General features: G+C 41.6%; 1 protein-coding gene across 4 annotated transcripts in view; it reads right to left on the bottom strand.

Moving 5' to 3' along the window:
• Nucleotides 1-21,154, bottom strand: part of RFTN1 (raftlin, lipid raft linker 1) — a 143,902-nt gene that overhangs the window by 45,985 nt on the left and 76,763 nt on the right. For all 4 annotated transcript variants that reach the window (XM_019535647.1, XM_019535656.1, XM_019535631.1 and 1 more), the window contains exon 5: nt 4,820-5,234. In XM_019535647.1, coding sequence (XP_019391192.1) covers nt 4,820-5,234 — 415 coding nt within the window. The remainder of the gene's footprint in view (nt 1-4,819; nt 5,235-21,154) is intronic.

The following is a 21,154-nucleotide window of genomic DNA, read 5'->3' on the forward strand; positions in this document are numbered from 1 at the left end:
AGTAAGCGGGAATAGGCCAATAGGCTAGTGTCTACACATGCAGGTGTTAAAGCATATTACCAGTGTATGTGTGGTCTGACTTGGGACAGAAATTTGATACCTGCATCATGCAAGTCAGTCTAAGTTGCCATATTTACTGTGCAGCAATTTTGGTTACTGGTCAGTAAATGCTCATGTGTAGATGCGCCCAGCGTGAGCAAGGACAGCAAAGTCAGGTCTCCAGAGGATTACAACATGAGAGATTTAGCTAAAACTTAGTTCAAATAAACTTGGTATGGAGCAAAAGTAAAGAAAGACTTGTCAAGAACAGAGAACCTTAGAGAAAAGATGGATACTATCTCCATATAAAGGAAGATTATAAAGGGATAGCTGATGGGTGCTGGAGAAAGTAAACAAGACATAACATTATTACCAGAAAAAAATGAACAGACTGTCAATTGGGATTCACTTGCTATTTACTGCTTTTATAGAAAAAAACAAGCTGATGCAGTAACTTCAAAGGGCACATAAACAAAGAAGCATAAATATTAAGCAGAGACACTAACTACCTGCAGATAAATCAGAATATCAGGACATGATTATTAATTCCAGAAATAAAAGGAGATTTTTTTTCTGAATATGATAATAAGCACATCCTTTACTTTTTTAAACACAAAAATGGTGAAATACGGGGTTTGGGACTGTAAAGATCTAATACCCAAGGTGAAGGAAGTTTTTCACTGGTTTCAGTGGGAAATGGATCAGGCCTTTGAGTGCAGGAGTAAAGGTAAAAATATAAACAATATAAAATGTTCAACAAAGGACCTGCCCAACCTGATTAAAAACTGTTAATGGTAGATAGAGCAAAAATCCTTTTGGTATGGTTTCAGAAAACAGTACTTTCCAACAAGCTTTTAAAATATTTAGTTAGATTTTGTCAAGTCCACTTAAAAGTCATTTTCAATACAGGTCTGGAGGACCCCTTCCTGAAAGCTATTTACAATGGTGCAATTTTCAAGTTTGGACACAGCTACAAATATATGGGGCCAGAAATACTGAATTCAAAATAAAATGAGATACGTGGAATGGAAATCTGTCTAGAAAATGCATCATCATCATCTGTCTAGCGCTGTAGGGTATCAGTTCCTAGCAGATATAAAAGTAAGAAAAGGTTCATGACTAAATAATCCCATAATCTAAATTCTAGCAAGAGAATAACTTCTATTTAAGCAGATAATTGCTTGAGGTGACAAAGGAATATGAGGAAGCCCTTGTGTCTTGTGCTTATGTAGTCAGTGAGAAAGTCCTGCATATCTGGGGGAAGTACACAGCATTTAGCAATACACGTACAAGGGAGTAGAAAATTTATTTAAAAAAAAAAGGAAGAATCATGAGCTCTACAAAATCCAAAGAAATACCACAATCTGGGAAAATATAAAATACCTACAGGCTGGGGAACTCCCTTCTTATCAGTGCAGAGGCAGACAAGGATCTTGGAGTCATCATTGATGCCAAGATGAACATGGGCCGGCAGTGTGGGGAGTCAGGAAGACCAACCGCACCTTGTCATGCATCCACAGATGCATCTCAAGCAGATCCAAGGAGGTGATCCTCCCCCTCTATGCGGCCCCGGGCAGGCCGCAGCTGGAGTACTGCGTCCAGTTCTGGACGCCGCCCTTCAAGAGGGATGTGGACAACATGGAGAGGGCCCAGAGGAGGGCCCCTTGCATGATCAGGGGGCAGCAGGACTGGCCCTATGAGAAGAGGCTACGGGACCTGAACCTGTTCAGCCTCCACAAGAGAAGGCTGAGGGGGGGATCCAATGGCCTGTTACAAACTAGTCAGAGGGGACCAGCAGGCACTGGGGGAGGCCCTGTTTCCCCAAGCACTACCAGGAGTGACCAGGAATAATGGTCACAAGCTGGCAGAGGGTAGATTCAGGCTAGACATCAGGAGGCGCTACTTCACGGTCAGGGCGGCTAGGATCTGGAACCAACTTCCAAGAGAAGTGATACTGGCTCCTACCCTGGGGATCTTTAAGAGGAGGCTAGACAGTCACCTTGCTGGGGTCGTTTGACCCCAGTACTCTTTGCTGCCAAGGCAGGGGGTCGGACTGGATGATCTGCTCAGGTCCCTTCTGACCCTTGAAACTATGAAACTATGAAAAATGATGAGAGAGAGACCCTTAGTCAAAGAATGAAATTAAGATTATGCAAACAGTAACAAACGTTACAACTTTTTCCAAGGAGAAGGAAAGAAGCGTGAAAACCAAGAGAAACTAGAGCTATCTGATGAAGAAAAAAGGCAACTAAAGAAATGGACAGGGATTCTCTACCTCGGTGTTCACAACAGAAGACAGAAGATGATGCCAAAGGCTGAAATACATTTTCCAGAGGAGGAAAAGCAAGTACTGTAAGAACTCAAGGTCACACAAGAAAAATAAATGTGTCATGCTATTGAGGTAATGTATTTGTAAATATCCTGCTACAGGTGAGTTAATTCATTTTCTCTTTCACAAAGTTATCTTTCCAGATCCCTACTCTCAAATCTACCAGCATTTCTCACCACAGATATTTGATCTTAAATTCTCCAAACTCAGAAAGGTCAACAGAGATTAAGAAAATGAAGGGAAGTCAGCAACTGAGGTAAATTTTTCTTGAACTACAAAGGCCTTAAATTCAGTTTTACAGCTAAAAGATCTTAGCAGATGTGCAAAAAGGTGGTCATGAATGAGACTCCCAGAAGTCTGAAGGCAGACAGAGGAATGGGATGAGAAACAAGAGAAGAGGTGTTCTTCAGACTGTACAACAATGGGGCTGGGTATAGGTACTATACTTTCACCAGTATAAGTGATCGGAAACTGATCTATACCCATAACAGAACAGAAGCTCAGCACACAAAAATGGCCTATACCTGCAGCAGAACAGAAAGTGTTAGGCATACAGACTGGTTTAAAAATGGCAGAACCCAGTCTAAAATTTGTGCCCCCTTACCACCTACCAAAGGGCGAATGTGTTTTCGGTTCATTACCAATCTAACTATGCCACTTACAGAAAACCATGCAACTTAGATCAATCCCATGTCAAGCTTTTTGAATGCCTTTACCTAGCCTGGAAGTCAGCTTGGAACCAGGTTTCCTCATTCTAAGTATACTGTGACACAGATAAGGAAACAAAAAATAGGGTTAACAAAATCTTTAGAGGACAGCAATTAAAGTCTTTAGTGGGCAGCAAATGTAGAGAAGGGCAATCAACCTATCAATGCATTAGACAAGAAAGTGGGAAGATTCAGGAAGAGGATCTCACAATTCAGTGTAGAAAAGTGCAAAGCACACACAGAAAACAGAACCTAGGACATGTGAATTCACAAAACGATTATAAAGGAAAATAATCTGTTTGAATTGGGCATAATTTATGTAGCAGCATAAATAAGAAACTACAAATGTAGGATATTTGAAGTTCTAACATAGTTCAGGATAAATTATTTTCAATAAGGGGTCAGAGAGTAGGACAACTAGCTTGGGTATACCTTGACTAAATCTGGCTGCCTAACTTCCCAACAAACAATAAAGTAACAGCCAAAGATGGCTAGTTTAATTCAGGAACTCTAAAACCTGAATTATACGAAAGAAATCAGGCCATACTTATTAGCAGGGATCCTGGTTTTCTCTGATAAAAAAATCCCCAATTTTCAGATTAAAGTGTAATCCAAACTCCACATTTTTCTATGATTACAATGAAACACATCTGTATTATATATACACACACAGAGAGGGAGGGAGGGAGAGAGAGAGAGGCGTTTCATTGTAATCATGGAAAAATGTGGTGTTCGGGTTACTTTTTTACATCTGAAAATTGGGTATTCTTTTATCAGAGAAAACCCTGCTAGGATCCCTGCTTATTAGTCTTTTCCACAGAGAGTGGCTCCCACTGCCACATACAAACTCCCACAATGAACAAAACAACTGGTCGAATTTTTGCAAAATGTAAGAAAAGGACTGAGACCTACTCTTCTTAACTGAAATGATTACTTGTACTTACAGTTCATACTAGAAAATTCAAATAAGCAACACAGTAACAGAAGCCAGTATAAAAAGTAAAGATAGACAGGCCAATGGAAGAAATAATGATAAATTGTTAATCATGAGTTTCATAGAACCATAGAATCACAGATTTGGAAGAAACCTCAAGGGTTGTCTAGTTTTAACCTCTTAACACAAATGTGAGATCTACTATATCTTTTCATTCCAGACAAATGCTTAATTAGTCTCTTCTTGAAAGCTTCCAATGAAGGAAATTCCATAACATGTCTGAGCACATTTTCCCACTAGCCTATTGTTCAGCTAGGCAAGTACAAGAGGGAAATCAATCAAATTTTGGTGGTCCAAGGACATCAATATTAAATGCAGGGATCAACATCAAACAAGTCCAGCTGAACAATATCAAAAAAGAGTTAGAAAAGTTTAACTTGACGTGTAAGATCTTTAGCACATGACAATGTAACTAAAGTCAGCTTGAGGACAGAACTCCAAACCTGACATGGCAAATTCCCCTGCAAAATCGGTCCATGACACCATCACATCAAAGGCAGATAAACCTCACTGATCATAATAGAGCTGCATCTACTTACACTAATTGGTTTTTGTCATCTGGTCTTCTATTTCTCCTACAGTTTCCTATACACTTAAGCTATCATGAACTATGCAGCTAAGTTTAAGAATGGGCTCAAAGATTTTCTTTTTCCCATTGTGTACACTTGCTTCTCCAAGGTGTTGTGGACTTAGTAAAGGCAGTTTTAAAAATTAACTTTTGCATAGCAGAGTGATCACTACAGTACTTACTTCCAGTAAGAGGTTCTGCACATATTGCTGATGCATCACTTTCTGTTGCCCCTTCCTTCTCATCCGTGGTTTCTGTTAGCCTTAGTGACAGGTTCTCCTGTTGTAACTGCTCTCCATTTTCCCCTGCAGAATTTAAGCTCAAGTGCTCAGTAACCTGTCCTTCACCCTCCTGACTGTCACTTGACTCTGCACATTGGTCAATGTTTCCCTCATTTGGTGTTGGAGTCTTACATCCATTAATACCATCTGTTTTCTCATTATCCAATGAAGCATGATCCTCAGGATAGCCCGATGCATTTTTTACATTTCTCACTTGTACAGAGTTGTTACCAGTGGGCATCACAGTGTTCTTCTGGGAATGGTACTGAGGTATAACTCCAACAAACTTCAAGCCTAGACTTGCTGCATCGTGAATCTACAAATCACAGGAGATTAAAAGGTTTTAATTTGAAAATTATCTTATACCAAAATAAATGTTTTGAAAATAACATGTCAAAAAGTCTAGCATGCCATTTTACTGCTTTATCTGCTACTCTAGGAAGCTGTCGTAATCATCTTTACGTAAAAAAATTAAATTCTAGAGAAGTAAAATTATGCAAGTTATTTATGTAGCCTGTAAAACATAAAAATACAAAGAAGAAAAAGAAGGCTCAGTTATATGCATTGGCTTTCTTCCAGGAAATGAAATACCTGTTTGAAAGCCTTCCTTAATGTCAGATTAACATATTTAGAATTACCCAAATCAACTTTTGGTATCAGTGTAATGAAATTTGGGGTTAACACTGGTGGGGTATTCCCTGGGTATGCAGGGGAAAGTTCATAATTTTTCCTGTATACATTAATACCACAATTCTTTCTTTGTTCCTTATTTTAAATTTAAAAACAAATGACAAACTTTCACATGATGAGGTTAAAAAAAACCAAAGGACGTTCAGTACCATTTAGTAGCTGAACTAGAGGTAATAGGAGAAACGACTGTATGGATGAACAAGAAAGTACGATATGCCACAAAAAGAAAAAAGTATTAATAATGCCTTAATTTTCAGTAAGCAGAATAATGAAAAAATGTTGCAATTATTTGGACCATCTTATTTCCATTTAAGAGCAACAAAATGCATAAGCCAAGTAGAAAGCAGCATACAGAAGATTCATAACAGATCAGAGAGTGGCTGGTGGATGTCTTGCAGTTACACAGGTTTGACCTTACTGACTAAACATCTGTTAAATTGTATGGGTTGTACCAATGTAGTAGGAGAATTTGATGCACAAGCTGCACTATCACAGAGATAAGACATATACACATGCAGGTTCAAAAAGCATCCCCACAGTGAGAGGGAAAAAGTAGTGGGTTTCAAATATAGCTGTGCATCACACGTGTATTCTAAATACACGGTCTCAGAATAAAGAAGTTCTTTCACCTGATATGACTGCCATGTAACTCTTCATAATTAGAATATCCTAATTATTCCCTGCAGTATTGTTTAAAACATACATAAATAAAAGCAGTATAGGTCCTTTGGAAAGAAGAAAAGGATGGATCCTCAGGGAAACCCTCACATGATTTCCAATGCACAGTGGTGGGAGATGCACAAAGAAAGAAGTTTGCACTGTGAACAATAGGCAGTCAATTTTAAAAAAAAAGAGGAAGTTTGTTTCTGCATTTGCCCTCTCTCAACCTCCCCAACAATTTTTTTTTATGAATCATCTGCTTCCTGGTAATCACATTACCGTGCTTAACATATATACTACCTACAGATTAAATCTGATCAACAAAAATAACTTCCTCTTTCAAATCATTGTTATTTTTTCCATGTTTAATGAACTATTAAAGACTGCAATAGCAGGAACTGAAGCACGATTGCCCAGGAAACAACGCACCAGTCAGCAGGACATACATGCACGTGTTTAGCCCGAGAGACATGAGCTGCCAACTGGAGCTAAACTCATTGCTGAGGCGGGATAACAACTGGATTGCAATCTCCTTTGAATTAGCACTGAAGTAAAAATGCTATTTACAATGCCTTAATCTAACAGAAGAAAACATGACAGAATTACAGGTTTCCATAAATAAATAGTAGTATTTTATTTGTATTAGACTAGAAGGAAGTCAGTATGTGAGCAGCTTCCTCAGCTTGGTTCAAATGAATACAGATGACATGACAATATGTTTAATGTGTCTGCCTCCCTACTGCAATTTTACAAATACTTTTAATACACTCATTATTAGCTAGGGTTACAAATTCTGTTCATCTTCCAGTGCTAATGTAAATTGCATTTGTATAGTAAGATGCCAGCTCAGCTAATTATAGCAATGTAACTAGTAGTCAACTGCCAGGGTCCCTGTACTGTACAGGTGCAATAATTTAATGTTCTTGGAACACTGGTTGTCAACCCATACCAGGCTAATATGCATCATACCTTGAACACAATGGTTTCCACAAGTACTGCAGCATTGTGTTAATATCTGAGCACACCCAAAAATGTGTTCATTTTTAAAAAGAGCTGTTTTTGAAAACCAGCTCTAGCTAATCCTCATCACCCTAACAGTGCAGGAAATCCTCAATACAAACTGAAAATAAAAATATTTTTATGGAATTTATTTCAAAAGTCCCTTACAAATAAGTTCATAGGCAATAAAGCAATAAATAGAACATAACACCCATTTCCAATCCCATTACGTTTGTTCCCAATGAAATCAGTGGGGTAATCATATTGGCTAGAGCCTGAATTGATTCAACCTTTGCAGGTTAGTCTAACCTGGCTTGGCTGAATCAGTTTGTAACTGCACAGACATCCCAGACATGCAGGCACATGCCTGCAGTAGCTCAGGCTAGACGCTGGGGGGTGCTAGAGCAGCCCATCCCTTCCTTTCTCTTCCCTTCCCTTCCACAGTACTGAGCTGAAGGGACAGGGTTTGGCCAGGCCTGGGCAGGATGCTCTGACCCGCCCAGCAGGGAATAGATAACAGTGTTGATCACTCCTAACTTAGTGTTTATTACCCCATTAAGAAAACAATAGAGGGACATTACTGTTGATTCTACCTGTTAATCCAGCACCGATGGTAGCCAGCATGTGGTCTGCTAGCTAATACACAGACACCTCAGCAAGGCAGAGTGGAGGGGGGAATTCCTGCTTAGCAGGGACCGGTGAGGGTGAGTGGGGGAGCAGCCCGCAGTCTCTGCTGGAGTTGCAGCCAGGGAGCAGAGGGGAGGGGCCAGCGCTGCTGTACAGCAGAGAGCCCCTCCCAGCCCAAAGAGCACGCTGGCTCAGGCTAGAAGCCAGGGGATGCTAGAGCAGCCCTTCCTTCCCTTTGAGTGCTGAGCTGAGGGTGGGCATGGCCAAGCCCCAGCAGGTCGCTCTGATTATTGATGAGTCTCCCTCCCCTTTTCTGACCAGCCCATCAGGGAATTGATAACACAGTGTTTATCACCCCCAACTCAGTGGTTATCATCCCATTAAGAAAACAAGAGAGGGACATTACCCTCTGCCAAAGCATTATCATCCGCCAAAGCAGGGACCGTAGCTAGCATGTGGTCCGCTATCTAATGCTGAGAGGTGTCTGCGTAAGGCAGAGCAATCCCTGCTTAGAAGGGAGTGGAGAGAGGTGGAGCAGAGGGAAGCCAAGTAGATGCCTAAAGTCTCTGCCGAGCTCCTGCCAGTGAGCAGAGGGGAGAGACCAGCTCTGTTGTGGAGCAGAGAGCCCCGCCCAGGCCAGAGAGCATGCTGGGATGCTGGTGGAGTCTGGTTTATCTTAAACCAGCAAGGGGTCTGGGACAGACATGGCATAAACTGGTTTGACCCAAATCAGTTAAATCTGATACTACATTCAACCAGGTTTATCTCAAACTGGTTTCAGCCATTTTCAAACTGGTTTATGTGCACTGAACATCTGTTCTGTTACAGGTTTAAACCAGTTTCTGATCACTTAAACTGGTTTATCTGTACTGACTGTCCTTAGCCATCGTTACAGTTCAATGAGCTAGTGGAATTAGGTTACACTAGCAGCTAAAGAAAAAGTAGAGCCCAGTCAGGTGATGCATCAACAGATGTAACAATTGTTTTCTCCCTTATCAACACTCCAAAAACACATGAAGGACTTGAACCAAATAATTAACTTTTAGCATTTTATAGTTTCAATCTACAGCATTGTTAGTTTGGTTTTAGGAATCCTATCTAGAACACTAAGAAATGTATAGTTTCTTCTCTACAAGCCCAAAATGTATGAATTAACTTGAGTCAGTGGCATGGCATCTTACAGCCTCTGTATTGTGTTTGCCCTTATGAATTCACTAGCGAAGTGCCTGTCAAGAATGACGGGAGGTAAAAAGGCGGGGGAGAAGCTTGCTAAACCTAACTTTTCCCCATGCTGTTGCCGTCTCCCAGGAGCAGGTGGGGGTACCTTGCCCCATAACATTCACTAATCCTGCACTTATGCTGAAATACTGTTTTGCCATCCTCTCCATTCCCCTCTGCCAGCACTCTGCGCCACCACTGACTCCAAGGAGCACAGCTGGGAGGGGTGGAGGGGGTGAGGCCAGCAATGTTGGTCTCACCCCCCTGCTCCATCTCTTTCATTCCCGCTGTCATGGCAGCACTCCGCCATGCTGTTGCTGCCACCTCCTGTCTGTAATGCTTTAGGAGCACTGATTGTTTCATGGGCGACTGGTGCCACCTTAGTCAGGGAGGGCACATGCCTCCCCCCCTCCCCCCAGCAAGCATTCAGTGACTGGGACATTGGGAGGGGGAGGATTCCTCCCACGATCAATCTCGCTGACCAGGGTGGGGGGGAGTCCCCCCACAGCCAATCGCACCAACCAGGAAGCAGCCACGGTGGTTCATCCAGTGCTCTCACTCCCCAGCTGGTGCTTGCAGGGGGGACACCAGTGCTCCTGCCTGCCCCCCCGACATCGCCTAAGCAGGGAGCGTGGCCTGTCAAAGGGTGCACCAGCACTCTCAGGGGGTGCACATACACGCCCATGCACCTACTATGCATTGCCACTGGATTGTTTGTTTCAGCAAGCAATCAGAGTTCTCCTGGAGTGTTACAGACAGACAGACAGACAGAGTAAGCCCTTTATTATATTAGAATAAAACAAACATTTATTTAAATCTTCCATGTTTTAAAAAAATATTACTACATTTTCTCAGGATTTTTCAACTATAAATATCAAACATTTTGGTAAACATCTTTTTGGAACACCAAAAGGCCATTGACACGTACCTTTATTTTAGGTTTCAGTTGCTCACTAAACTTTATTGACAACATTTACAAACCAGTTTTTAAATAATCTTTGATTATGCATTCAAATGATTTACAGCAAAGATATTGTTTTGGTTTGTTTGAAAAGGATCAGTGTTTTTACCAATGATAATAATCAACTCTCCCCAGCCTATGTTTCTTTCGAGGCTGAAAATGGGCTTGCCAAATTTCAGTTCACAATGATTATGAAGTAGCTAAAGTAATGCAGCTAAAGCCCATAGGAAATCAACTGAGAATAAGTCCTAAGGTACAATGGGGCTAGAGGTGGGTGCTAGTATAAGAGAATGTTGGGGTGAAAACCTAAAACTGAATGAAGTGGATGGTACATGGGCAGTACATAATAAACTCATGACAGACCATCTTGGAGGAATTACTCCACTAGCATCAATGGCTCAGGTCTAGCTGTAAAAGGAGCATTCCCAAAAGCTTCTGCAAAGACACCCGTGCATAAGCTGTTTTGGAGTGAGGCTCAGAATAAATGTTCAGCTGTTAAAAATCAAAAAGTAGAAGATGGTTTCTTGTTGTTTCATACTGTATATACTAATTAGATGACTGCATATTTTTTTTAAAATAGCAGCATGATATATGTATTAGTGCTACAACCTGCTCCTTGTCAAAGTTGAATGTAAGAATAAGGAAGAAGCATTAAAAACATCTGCTCTATGTGCAAGTATTAGCCAGATTAAATGAAATTCAACCTAGTATATGATAAAACACTGAATTTTACCACCAAGCTAGATGTCACAGAAGAGGCTTCTAATAACAGAGCTACAAACAAAAACAAAAAAAAAAAAAATCCCAGTGGCATGACAGGTTGTGCCCAGAAGCTGTATGACTAGATGGAACAGAATGGCTGTTTTTATCAGCCAGCTGCAAAGTTCTTTGAAGCAGTGCAGGTTTTTTGCCCTGCAAGGCATCCTCTATTGGTACGCACAGAAAATCAAATCTGTTCCAACATACCAGCCTGTGAGGAAAATATCCCAACAAATGAACAATTTAGAATCAATGTAGGGGGAAACACATTGAAGTTGGACAGAATGAAAAGAACACAATTCAGTTTTGGCAGGCTAGCACAGAATATATTCCAGATTGAACAAATATTACAATTGGTTGTCTTTCTGTGCCAATCCACAGCACAAATGGTGAAAGGTCCTTTTCACATTATGCTGTACTACTAAATGAGAAGCACAAGAGCATAAAAATAGAGAAACTGCATCTGTACAGCATGCTACAGCAGAATGAAAACATAGTTCAAAACTTCTCTGAGCTACATGTTCCAGAGTGTTTTTAGATTATTTTATTGAAAGCTGTGGTGTTTTTAAATATGTTAAAGTTATCCTTAAAACCCTGGAATTTGTCAAAAGGGAAATGGCAACAACATTTTAAAATTTAGTGGAAATTTCTTGTTTCTTTCCTCAGATACATATAGAAACACTTCTACAACATTGTAAAGTATTAGTTGGTGGATACTAGACATAATAATATGGGCTGGTCTACACAAAAACTGTTCAACAAAAAATATTTATTTTGTTAAACTGGGACAAATCCCTACGTAGGAACATTCCTCAACTTGAATACAATTTAATTATACCGATAAGAGTGCCCCAATTTTAAAACAGATTGATTAAATAGGTATATATTTCACTTGTAGACAGGACCTATGGCTATACACAATTTATCGTTGTGTATATAATTTATTATTTTGCTCCTAGAAAAGTGATATTTTTTCTTTGAGGCCAAAAACCTCAGTTTTATCCATTGATCTTAAATTGCAAATCACCTCCTGACTCCAGTGGGAAGAAGAGTAGATCCATTACTGTAAACACCCAAACTGGAATTTGGCCAGGTTATTTGGAATAAAAATTCCAACCACTTGTGAGAAGAGTGATGGGTTTTACCCAACTAGATGAAGGTATTAGTTTCATACCTCAGCAAAAAAACAGCATTTCAGTGTAAGTGCAGGATTAGTGAATGTTATGCTAAGGTGGTAAATCAGACCGCTATCTATGGAATCACTTCCAGAAATGGGAGCATTTTCCTTGATGGTCTTTTAGTTACAAAACAGGCTGAGCTCTGCTTTAAAGATCTGATAAAACTTTACTTACCTGGTAGTATCAAATAAAATTAAAAAATCTGATTGAGTGCTAAGCAGGGATCCGGGTTTTCAGTTTGCTAAAGAAAAACATGGAAAAATGCAGATTTTCTCAATTGAAGAATACTGCAGATTTTCTCTTTCAATGAGAAAAACACAGATTTTCTTCTTTAAAGGAGAAAAGTGCGGGAAACAAGGTTTCCCTTTGCAGACTGGCAGAGTTCCAGCCTGCGATGGGATGGGAGGAGTGAGAACAGGGCAGTCAGGTAGGGGGCACGAGGTGCATGTGCACATGCATGTGGCAGCCAGACAGTGTGAAGAGCAGCTTCTGCAGCTCCCCGCAGGTAACTCTGGTGTGGGGCAGGGATTGAGGCACCGATAATGAGGGAAGGAGGGAGTTGGACAGAGCTGGGGACACTTCAGCTGGAGCAGTGTGTGGGGCCTGGGGCTTGGGACCAGGGCCAGGGCAGGAATGCATGGTCACAGGGCCTAACTGGGGAGTGGCACAGAGCCAAGGGCAGCTCATCCAGGGAGCAGTGGTGGGGCTGGCTCCCCAACGCTGTGCATACTCCCAGGAAAGACATGGGGGCACTTGCCCCCCAGATTCACACACCAGGAAGGGGCAAATGTGGGCTGCCAGCTGCAAGCTCAGGATCCCCACCCTGCTGCACTCCCCCCACAATAAACATTGTGTTCAACTGACACCTATATATAATGGCTTTTCATTTTAATTGAGGGAATACACGGTTTTTGGGTCTTTTAAGCAGAGAATTTGCAGGTGTTTTTATCAGGGAATTTCAGATTTTTAAACAGAGAAAACCAGGATCCCTGGTTATAAGCAACATCATCTATAAAGAAACCCAGATGGATGGATGGAGACATTTTCAGTTCAATAAATAAACATTTCTGAATGAATCTTTCCCCAGAAAGTTCTTTAAATAAAAACACCTAGCAAAAGGTGCATTCTTAGCATCTATTGCCTGCAAAGACATATGCATCTCTGAACCAGTTAGTCTTTAAGAGTGAGGACATATGTTTGTGGGAACTGGTTCAAGTTAGGTGGCTTAGTTTAAGTTTCCCAAACTTGAGTCAGGATCCATGCACGCATGTGTTTTCCATTTGCAGGCAGCCAAAGGCAAGTTAGGTTGGAGGCAGGGGTACAGCTGGGGGGGTAAAGACAGCCTGATCAGGGGGTAAGGAAGACGAGGGAAGAAGCATCATAGCCTCAGGGCTGTGGAGACTGGCTGGGCTCTCTCAGCCCTGGAGCTGTGCTGTGAACATGTATAAGCATTTGCCAAGCTGGGTTAACCCTCATTAAATGCTGTTAACCCCATGTGAATCTAAAGTTAGTTATATCTAACAATAACAAACTTTAGATCAGGCATGTCATTTTTAGGACAACCTAAGTCCTGCAAACACTTGCCTACCCAGGTTAAGACTGACCTAAGGTGTCAGTCACCCTCCCTACCTTCTGTCTGACATTTAATATTGAATAACATAGCATTTTTCATGCCACTTTCTCTAATTGCTTAGAATGTTAATCTGTATGTTACTCCCAGGGCTAGGGACAGACATCACACATAAACTGATTTAAGTGATCAGAAACTGGTCTAAACCAGTAACAGAGCAGATATTCAGTGCATATAAATCAGTTTGAAAATGGCTGAAGCTGGTTTGAGATAAACCTGGTTGAATGTAGTATCAGACTTAACTGATTTGTGTCAAACCAGTTTTGCAATGTCTGTCTCAGACCCCTTGCTGGTTTAAGATAAACCAGATACCCCCTGCATTCTGGCATGTGGTCTGTGCTGGGCAGGGCTCTCTGCTCCACAGGAGGGCTGATCCCTCCCCTCTGCTCCATGGCTGGAGCTCTGGCTACAGACTGCAGGCAGAACAGGGTCTCTCTGGCTTCCCTAGCTGCTGGCTGCTCAAGCAGGAAATCCTCCCCTTCCTCCCAACTCCCACAGCATGGACCCCAGTCCCGTGGACCTTAGGCATGTGGTATGCTAGCTAATGCAGACATGTGTGTGTCTCCAATTTCACTGGGCCAGGCAGACAGAACAGTGACCACTTAGGGCTTTTTTGGAGCTAATCAGCAGGTCTGCTGGTAAGCTGCTCAAGAAGAGTTTGAAGTAATGGAGAAAAGCTATTGTTTTACTGATTGGGTGATAAACACTGTTATCATTCCCCTGCTGGCTTGCTTGCCTGTCAGTTTGCTGCAGATAATATAAAGGAGGAGGGAGGGAGATTGAAAAGTTCAGTATCATCAACAGATGCATGCACTGCACCACCCGCCCCTTGCCTCAGAGTGCTAGCAGGGGGCTCGGGTCTGGCAACACTTCTGCCCTTTAAGCAGCGACTATGGAAGAGCCTGGGATGGTGCAGGCAGACCTCCCTAATCAGAGGTCCTGCTGGGCCTGGCCATGCCCCCCTCAGCTCCACACTGTACAAGGCAAGGGAGGGCTGCTCTGATGCCCCCCAGCTTCTAGCCTGAGCTATTGCAGGTATGTGCCTGAATTTCCTCAGTCCAGAGAGAATGTATGTCCACTTATAAACAGGTTCAGATTAGCCAGGTTAGACTAACCTGCAAAGATTGAATCAATTCAGGCTCAGGTGTTTTGAATGTCTGTCCCTAGCCCAGGGGGTGATGATGCTTAGAGAATCAAACACGTTTTGAAAGTTCCAGATAGTACTTCACTTAAAATCAACAAGCACAAAAATTATGGTGGCCCAAATGAATAACAAAAGCCTATCTTGTAGGCAAGGATTTTCAAACATGCATACCACTGATTTTAATAGACAAGTGTTGTAAACGTCTCAAGTGCTTGATGCCAGAACTAGAATGTTTTGGCATGCATCCAGAGTAAACGTAGTTGTATTAATGCCACCAGTACATACTAATTCACAAGTCTGCAGTGTTTCTGAGGTTAGACTCAATGGTGACTTAGGTAATATTTTTTTCAGAAGCTAGTGATTAGAACTGAATGATTTTTTCATTAATGCTTTAAAGATAGACATAATACATGATTCATGCTATAACAAGGTGCACAAAGAATGAAATAGCAACCAATTAAGGGGGACTGCTGTTAAAAACCAGCAGAAATAATTTGCAGAGAACAGATGTAGCAAAACAACATTTGGATAGAGGAAAAAGTCATTCTACAGCAGCATATAACTAATTTTCCATCAGCTGGACACATTAGGTTAGGTCTGTAATAAGTTAAAGAAATAGAAAGTTGCTACTCAGTGCTGGTCAAGTTTGTTCAATACCTATTTTAAAAACTCAAGTATGCACCATCTGAGTTAAATGAAAAATATGCATTGTCCTTTAAAAAAAAACTTTAGAGGAGGTACCAGAAATCTTGCAGCTAACTTCCACAAGAAACTAGATCACTGTCCTCTCCCAATTATTTTTACAATTCATACAAATATACTTTGACAGACATATCAGAAAGGTCTTCAGAAAAAGAACATATGCTTGATGGTGTGAGGAGAATACTATGTACTGTATGTCAGGAATTGGAATGAAAACATTGTTCAAGGCTACAGCATTCCAACTGTAACCGCCTTCATTAATGATTAGCAGTACGTATTTTATCATAAGAATTGAGCCTCCCCATTTTTGTCCTGTCAGTTTTGGCTCTCACTTCTAAAAAGAGATGTTTAAAATTAAAAGCTACTTTTAGTTTGTCTTTGACATTTCCCATCAATCCGATATGCATGCACTCACTTCAGAGAAGACAGCAATAATATTCAAGACATTACTGATTGCTTTAAAAAAGGCTAAGCATAGCTAATGGCCTACAAGAGGGCTTTTAGTTATTACCGTAGCACTCAAGAATATCAAAACTACAAACCCTGAGCATTTTTGCATGTTAAATGCTAGACTGGCCAAATGGCAGAGGGACCTGCTAAATTGTTTTCTACTTTTTAACTCTGATACTTTATCAGAATTTTCAGTGTTCAACATTTGCGATCTTTCCAGCTGCTATGTGTTTGATGGCTGAAACTCTTTCTTTTAGGGACCCTGCATCTCCATAGATGTTTATTTGCTCTCACTTTATGTTCACACTATCTTTATTAGAAGAGTCAAATTCAAGGCTGTGTTCAGACTTCAAAGCTGCAATTACTTTCAGCTAGAAGTACCTTAACAGAAACTATCACAGGAAAAAAAACCCAACAACCCTCTAGAATGTGCACAGGCAAAGAGTATCCCTTGAAACAGTATCACTGACAAGCTAACACACCTAAAATGGAAAAAAAAAGTTTTCAATTAAAAATGCAGGATTTAATTTAGCAGATAAAGAATCTTGTTGGAACACCATTTTAGTACATCAGTGCTAGTGTGTGTGTGCAAAGTAGCTCAGTTTAAATATAACCAACCAACAGATTTAGGAAAAGTCAGTATTTCTGTTGATTTTACATGCTAAAAAGTAAACAGGCCTTTTACTAGAATCATTAACCTGGAACTTTCACTTCTTCCACTGCATTTCTGGAAATATGTGGGAATGACAATACTGAGAATGAGAGCTCTGTAGTTTAAAAATGAGTATGCCAGTATTAGGCTCTGGTTATGGGAACCAAAAGCCAGAAAATACAAGGGAATAACATGTATTGTCCCACATCACTGCACCATACTGCTAAGAAAGCAGAAGAATTGTTTCTAAAATGTGTCTCCAAGATTAATACACTTAGCAACAATGTTGGAGCAGTCACCAAATTGCGAGAAACCACAGCCCCAAAAAAACAGAGAGAAAAATAGATTACAGATTCCACCAATCAATTCTTTAACCAGTTTTTCGCAGTAGGTCCCTTCCAGCCCTACTCCTCCCTATGATTCTTTGTTTCTCTGATTTATATTAAAAAGTGGGACCAGGCACGCATACTTTTCATTTTGAATTCTAACTTACATTCAGAACTGAAATCCAACTCTCAGATACAAAGCGTACAACTTATGATTTGTGGCCTGGGGATCTGTTCAAGCAGATTTTTTTCACTCTACAATCTAATCACATGATTTATTTTGACTGGCAATTTCTGTTCAATAGAGCTTCCAAATGTAGAGACCTACTTGCTCAAGTAAAACCTCCTTTTAAATCACACAGATTTATCTTAATTAAGGTCTGGGTATCAGAAAAGTACTGGGATTTCAAAATTTAAGGTTAAAGTACATTAACAAAAATACAAGATTTACCACCTCACTTTGTTTCTGTTCATCTCAAGACATTTTGGCTTACTATCTATGGCATTGTCTCCAATTAGGTACTTCTAAAGTTTTTTTTTTATTACAGGATGCCACGGTAAAAATTCCAGTAGTTGTTATAGCTAGCTACTGGTGCTAGAATATCAGGAAAAAACCCACCCTTCAAGGCTATGGACAGACATTCAAAAAGCCTGAGCCTGAATTGATTCAGTCTTTGCAGGTTAGTCTAACTTGGCTAGGCTAATTCAGTTTGTAACCCAGACAGACATCCCAAAAATGTAGGCACATGCCTGCAGTGGCTCAGGCTAGAAGCCAGGGGGCGCTAGAGCAGACCTCCCTTTGCTTCTACAGAGCAGAACTGAGTGGGGTGTGGCCAGGTCCAGGAAGGGCACTCTGATTATTTCTCCCCCCACCCGTCCTTCCAGGACCTGCCTGGCAGGGAATGTTTATCACCCTTAACTCAGTGTTTATTAACTCATTAAGAAAACAAAGCCTCTCTCTATTAACTAATGGAGGTCTTCTTAAACAGCTCTTCCAAGGAAGGACATTAAGCTACCTATTGATTAGCTCCAAAAAGCCTATGCTGCCTCTGTTCTCTCCCGCAGCATGGACTGTAGCCAGCATGTGGTCTGCTAGCTAATGCTGGAGGTGACTGTGTAAGGCACAGGGGAGTGGGGAATAATCCCTGCTTAGCAGGGAGAAGCCAGGCAGATGCTGCGTGCCTGCAAGTCTGTGCTGAGCTCCATACAGAGAACAGAGAGGAGGGACCAGTCCTGCTGTGGAACAGAGAGCCCCACACAGTCGAGAGAGCATGCCAGGATGCTGGGGATGTCTGGCTTATCTTAAACCAGCAAAGGGTCTGGGACAGACATTGCATAAATTGGTTTGACCCAAATCAGTTAAATCTGATACTGCATTCAACCAGGTTTATCTGAGACCGGTTTCAGCCATTTTCAAACTGGTTTACGTGAACTGAACATCTGTTCTGTTACAGGTTTAAACCAGTTTCTGATCACTTAAACTAGTTTATGTGTAATGTCTGTCCCTAACCTAGATGCTCAAAAGATCCCAAGTAGAGGGCTACAGCCTCTGCCATAAAGACAGGCAAAACCCCCCACAGTCCATACCAATCTGACCCTGGGGTAAAATTCCTTTCTGACCCCAAATACAACAATCGGTCTGACCCTGAGCAGAGAGGCAAGACCTCCTAACCAGGAATCTCCAGCTTTGGTCCCAGCAGGAGTACTAGCACACCTGTTAAAGTCCCCAGCATGGACCTTTTCCATTGGGGGGGAGTATCCAGGGAGAAAGCACCCTGAAAAGAGTCTCTAGCAGAAGGGTGTGTGATAGTGTGGACTGGCTAGCCCCTGGCAAGGAAGGGGTTAGAGAGCTGTTGGCCCTGCCCCGCTATACTTGCAGCCAATGCCAGGCCTGCACGAGTGGTATAAAAGAGGGAGTCCGACTCAGAAAGGGGAGGAGTTCAGTGCTAACTGAACCTGGCTCTTGGTCAGACATCCTCTGGGGAGTAAGCCATTTGGATTCCCTGCTCAGTGGGGTGCCCTATCCCAGGCCTTTTCAGAAGGAAGGAAAAGGTGGATGTAGCACTTTCAGAAGCCTATTAACTCTGCTGGATTAGGTGAATAGATTGCTGCATAGTGGTAAAAAGATGTCTTCTTTGAGCTCTGAGTACATTTTTCTGCCAAAAATCAATGAAGAAACTTTGTTATAACATTATTTTAAATGTTACTTTTAATTGTCTCAACGTTATTTTTCATATAGAAAAGCACCGTTGTTGGGGGGAGTGGGGGTTAAGCTCTACTACAGATCCTACCAAAAAGGATGGAAAGAAGTAGAAATTAGGAGTTGGGTGTCCATCCAAGAATCATTCTTCAAATAAATATGCACTCTGAATTTAGTTTTCTGGTTAGAAACTGACCCATCTAGAATACCACTTGCTACCCAGAGGTTGCTTATCAAGATGTGATCTGAAACTTTCCATCCTTCAGACAAACTTCCCTTCATTCTCAAGGGTACTTAAAAAGAACAGCACAACTTTTATTTCTTTAGCACATTGTAGTAAGCATTTCATTGACTGCCTTGGGGGGGGGGTTTGCATGTTTTCAATGCAAACAGAACCACATTTCACTATTGTTAAATTTTAGTATCTTGGAATAGATATGATCAAGAAGCAAGGGTTAAAAATGGACAGGAATGGACCGGCTGTCTGCTGCAATAATGGTATGTGTTAAAGTGCATTTTGTTAACATTTTGAAAGCATGTGTAAAGCAAGAAATAGTGAATAATTGCATATACTGTATGTTAAGCAGCATGGTGTGAAGAGAAACATCTGTTTCTGGTTAAACTTCTTCCAGCTTGCATTCATTCGACTCAGCCATATCACAGTAGGGTTGAGATATACCCTCCATGAATGTGCAAAGCTATTTTCAGGACACATCCAGTAGTCTTGCTGTGTACTCATAGACTTTTGGCCTAACAGCTTTAGTTCTGTGGTTAAAAGGACAGCTTTTAGGCTCATCCTTTTAAGCAAGGTAAAAAAAAATACTATGAAATGTGTGGTGCATGGTTTCAATATGCCAGTGGTTGCCTAGAGGAAGAGTAAGTATTTGGTAAAAGTAGTTATATTTCATGCTGCCCTAAAGAAAAATGTGGGCAAACTGTTCAGTCTGTTTTATTTTGGCTTCATCTGCTGACAGGTATGCATCAATTGAAGCATTAGGTGTAAGACAAGGGGTGATAGTGCCTCTCTACTCAGCACTAGTTAGACCTGATATGGAGCACTGTGTATAGTTCTGGCCTTCACATTTTAAAAAAGATGTGGGAACAGTGCCATGGCAAGGAAGATTGGTGCCTGGGGCAAAACCCACAATGGCAGCTTGGACTTGCCCCTGCACATATCCAGCACAAGTCCTCTTCTACCCAATGCTTGCCAGGGAGTGCACACAGCGGTGGGAGCTGCCTTCTCCCCATTCCCCACCCCCAAAAAAAGAGCCGCTCATGGCCCTGTCCTGTGCATCGCCTCAGCTAGGCAGTGCTTGTTGGCACCCCTTTGTTTCGGCACCTAGGGCGGTTGCCCCACTTGCCTCCTGCCCCTCCTACAGCACTGCGTGAGTAACAAAGACGATAAAGGGCATGGAAAGCAAGTCATATGTGGACAGCTTGAAGGAAATGGGTATGTTCAGCTTAAGGAAAAAGTGTTTAAGAGGAAACATGATAGCAGTCTTCAAATATCCTTAGAGCTGCCATAAAAAGAAAAAGAGGGAAAGCACCTTTTTTGCTCTTGCTGCAAAGAGCACAGAAGAATGGTTTGAAATTGCAACAATGTAGGTTTAGATATCAGGAAAAACCTCTTAACTGTTACAATAGTGCAGCAATTCCAGCCCTCTGATCGATTCAGAAGAAGAAGGGTTGCAGGGCCAGGTATCACCACATACTTCAGGGATTAATCTCCTTCACAGTGTGTAACCAGCAGAGGGATGTATGGTTTCATAGTTGGTAGGGTCGGAAGGGACCTGAGCAGATCATCAAGGCCGACCCCCTGCCATGGCAGGAAAGAGTACTGGGGTCAAACGACCCCAGCAACGTGACTGTCTAGCCTTGTCTTCAAGACCCCCAGGGTAGGAGCCAGCATCACGTCTCTTGGAAGTTGGTTCCAGATCCTAGCCGCCCTGACTGTAAAGTACCGCCTCCTGATGTCTAAACTGAATTTAACCTCTGCCAGCTTGTGACCGTTATTTCTGGTCACTCCTGGTAGTGCTTGGG

Source organism: Crocodylus porosus, unplaced genomic scaffold, assembly GCF_001723895.1.
Source record: "Crocodylus porosus isolate Cpor-Errol unplaced genomic scaffold, CroPor_comp1, whole genome shotgun sequence".
NCBI classification, from domain to species: Eukaryota; Metazoa; Chordata; order Crocodylia; family Crocodylidae; genus Crocodylus; species Crocodylus porosus.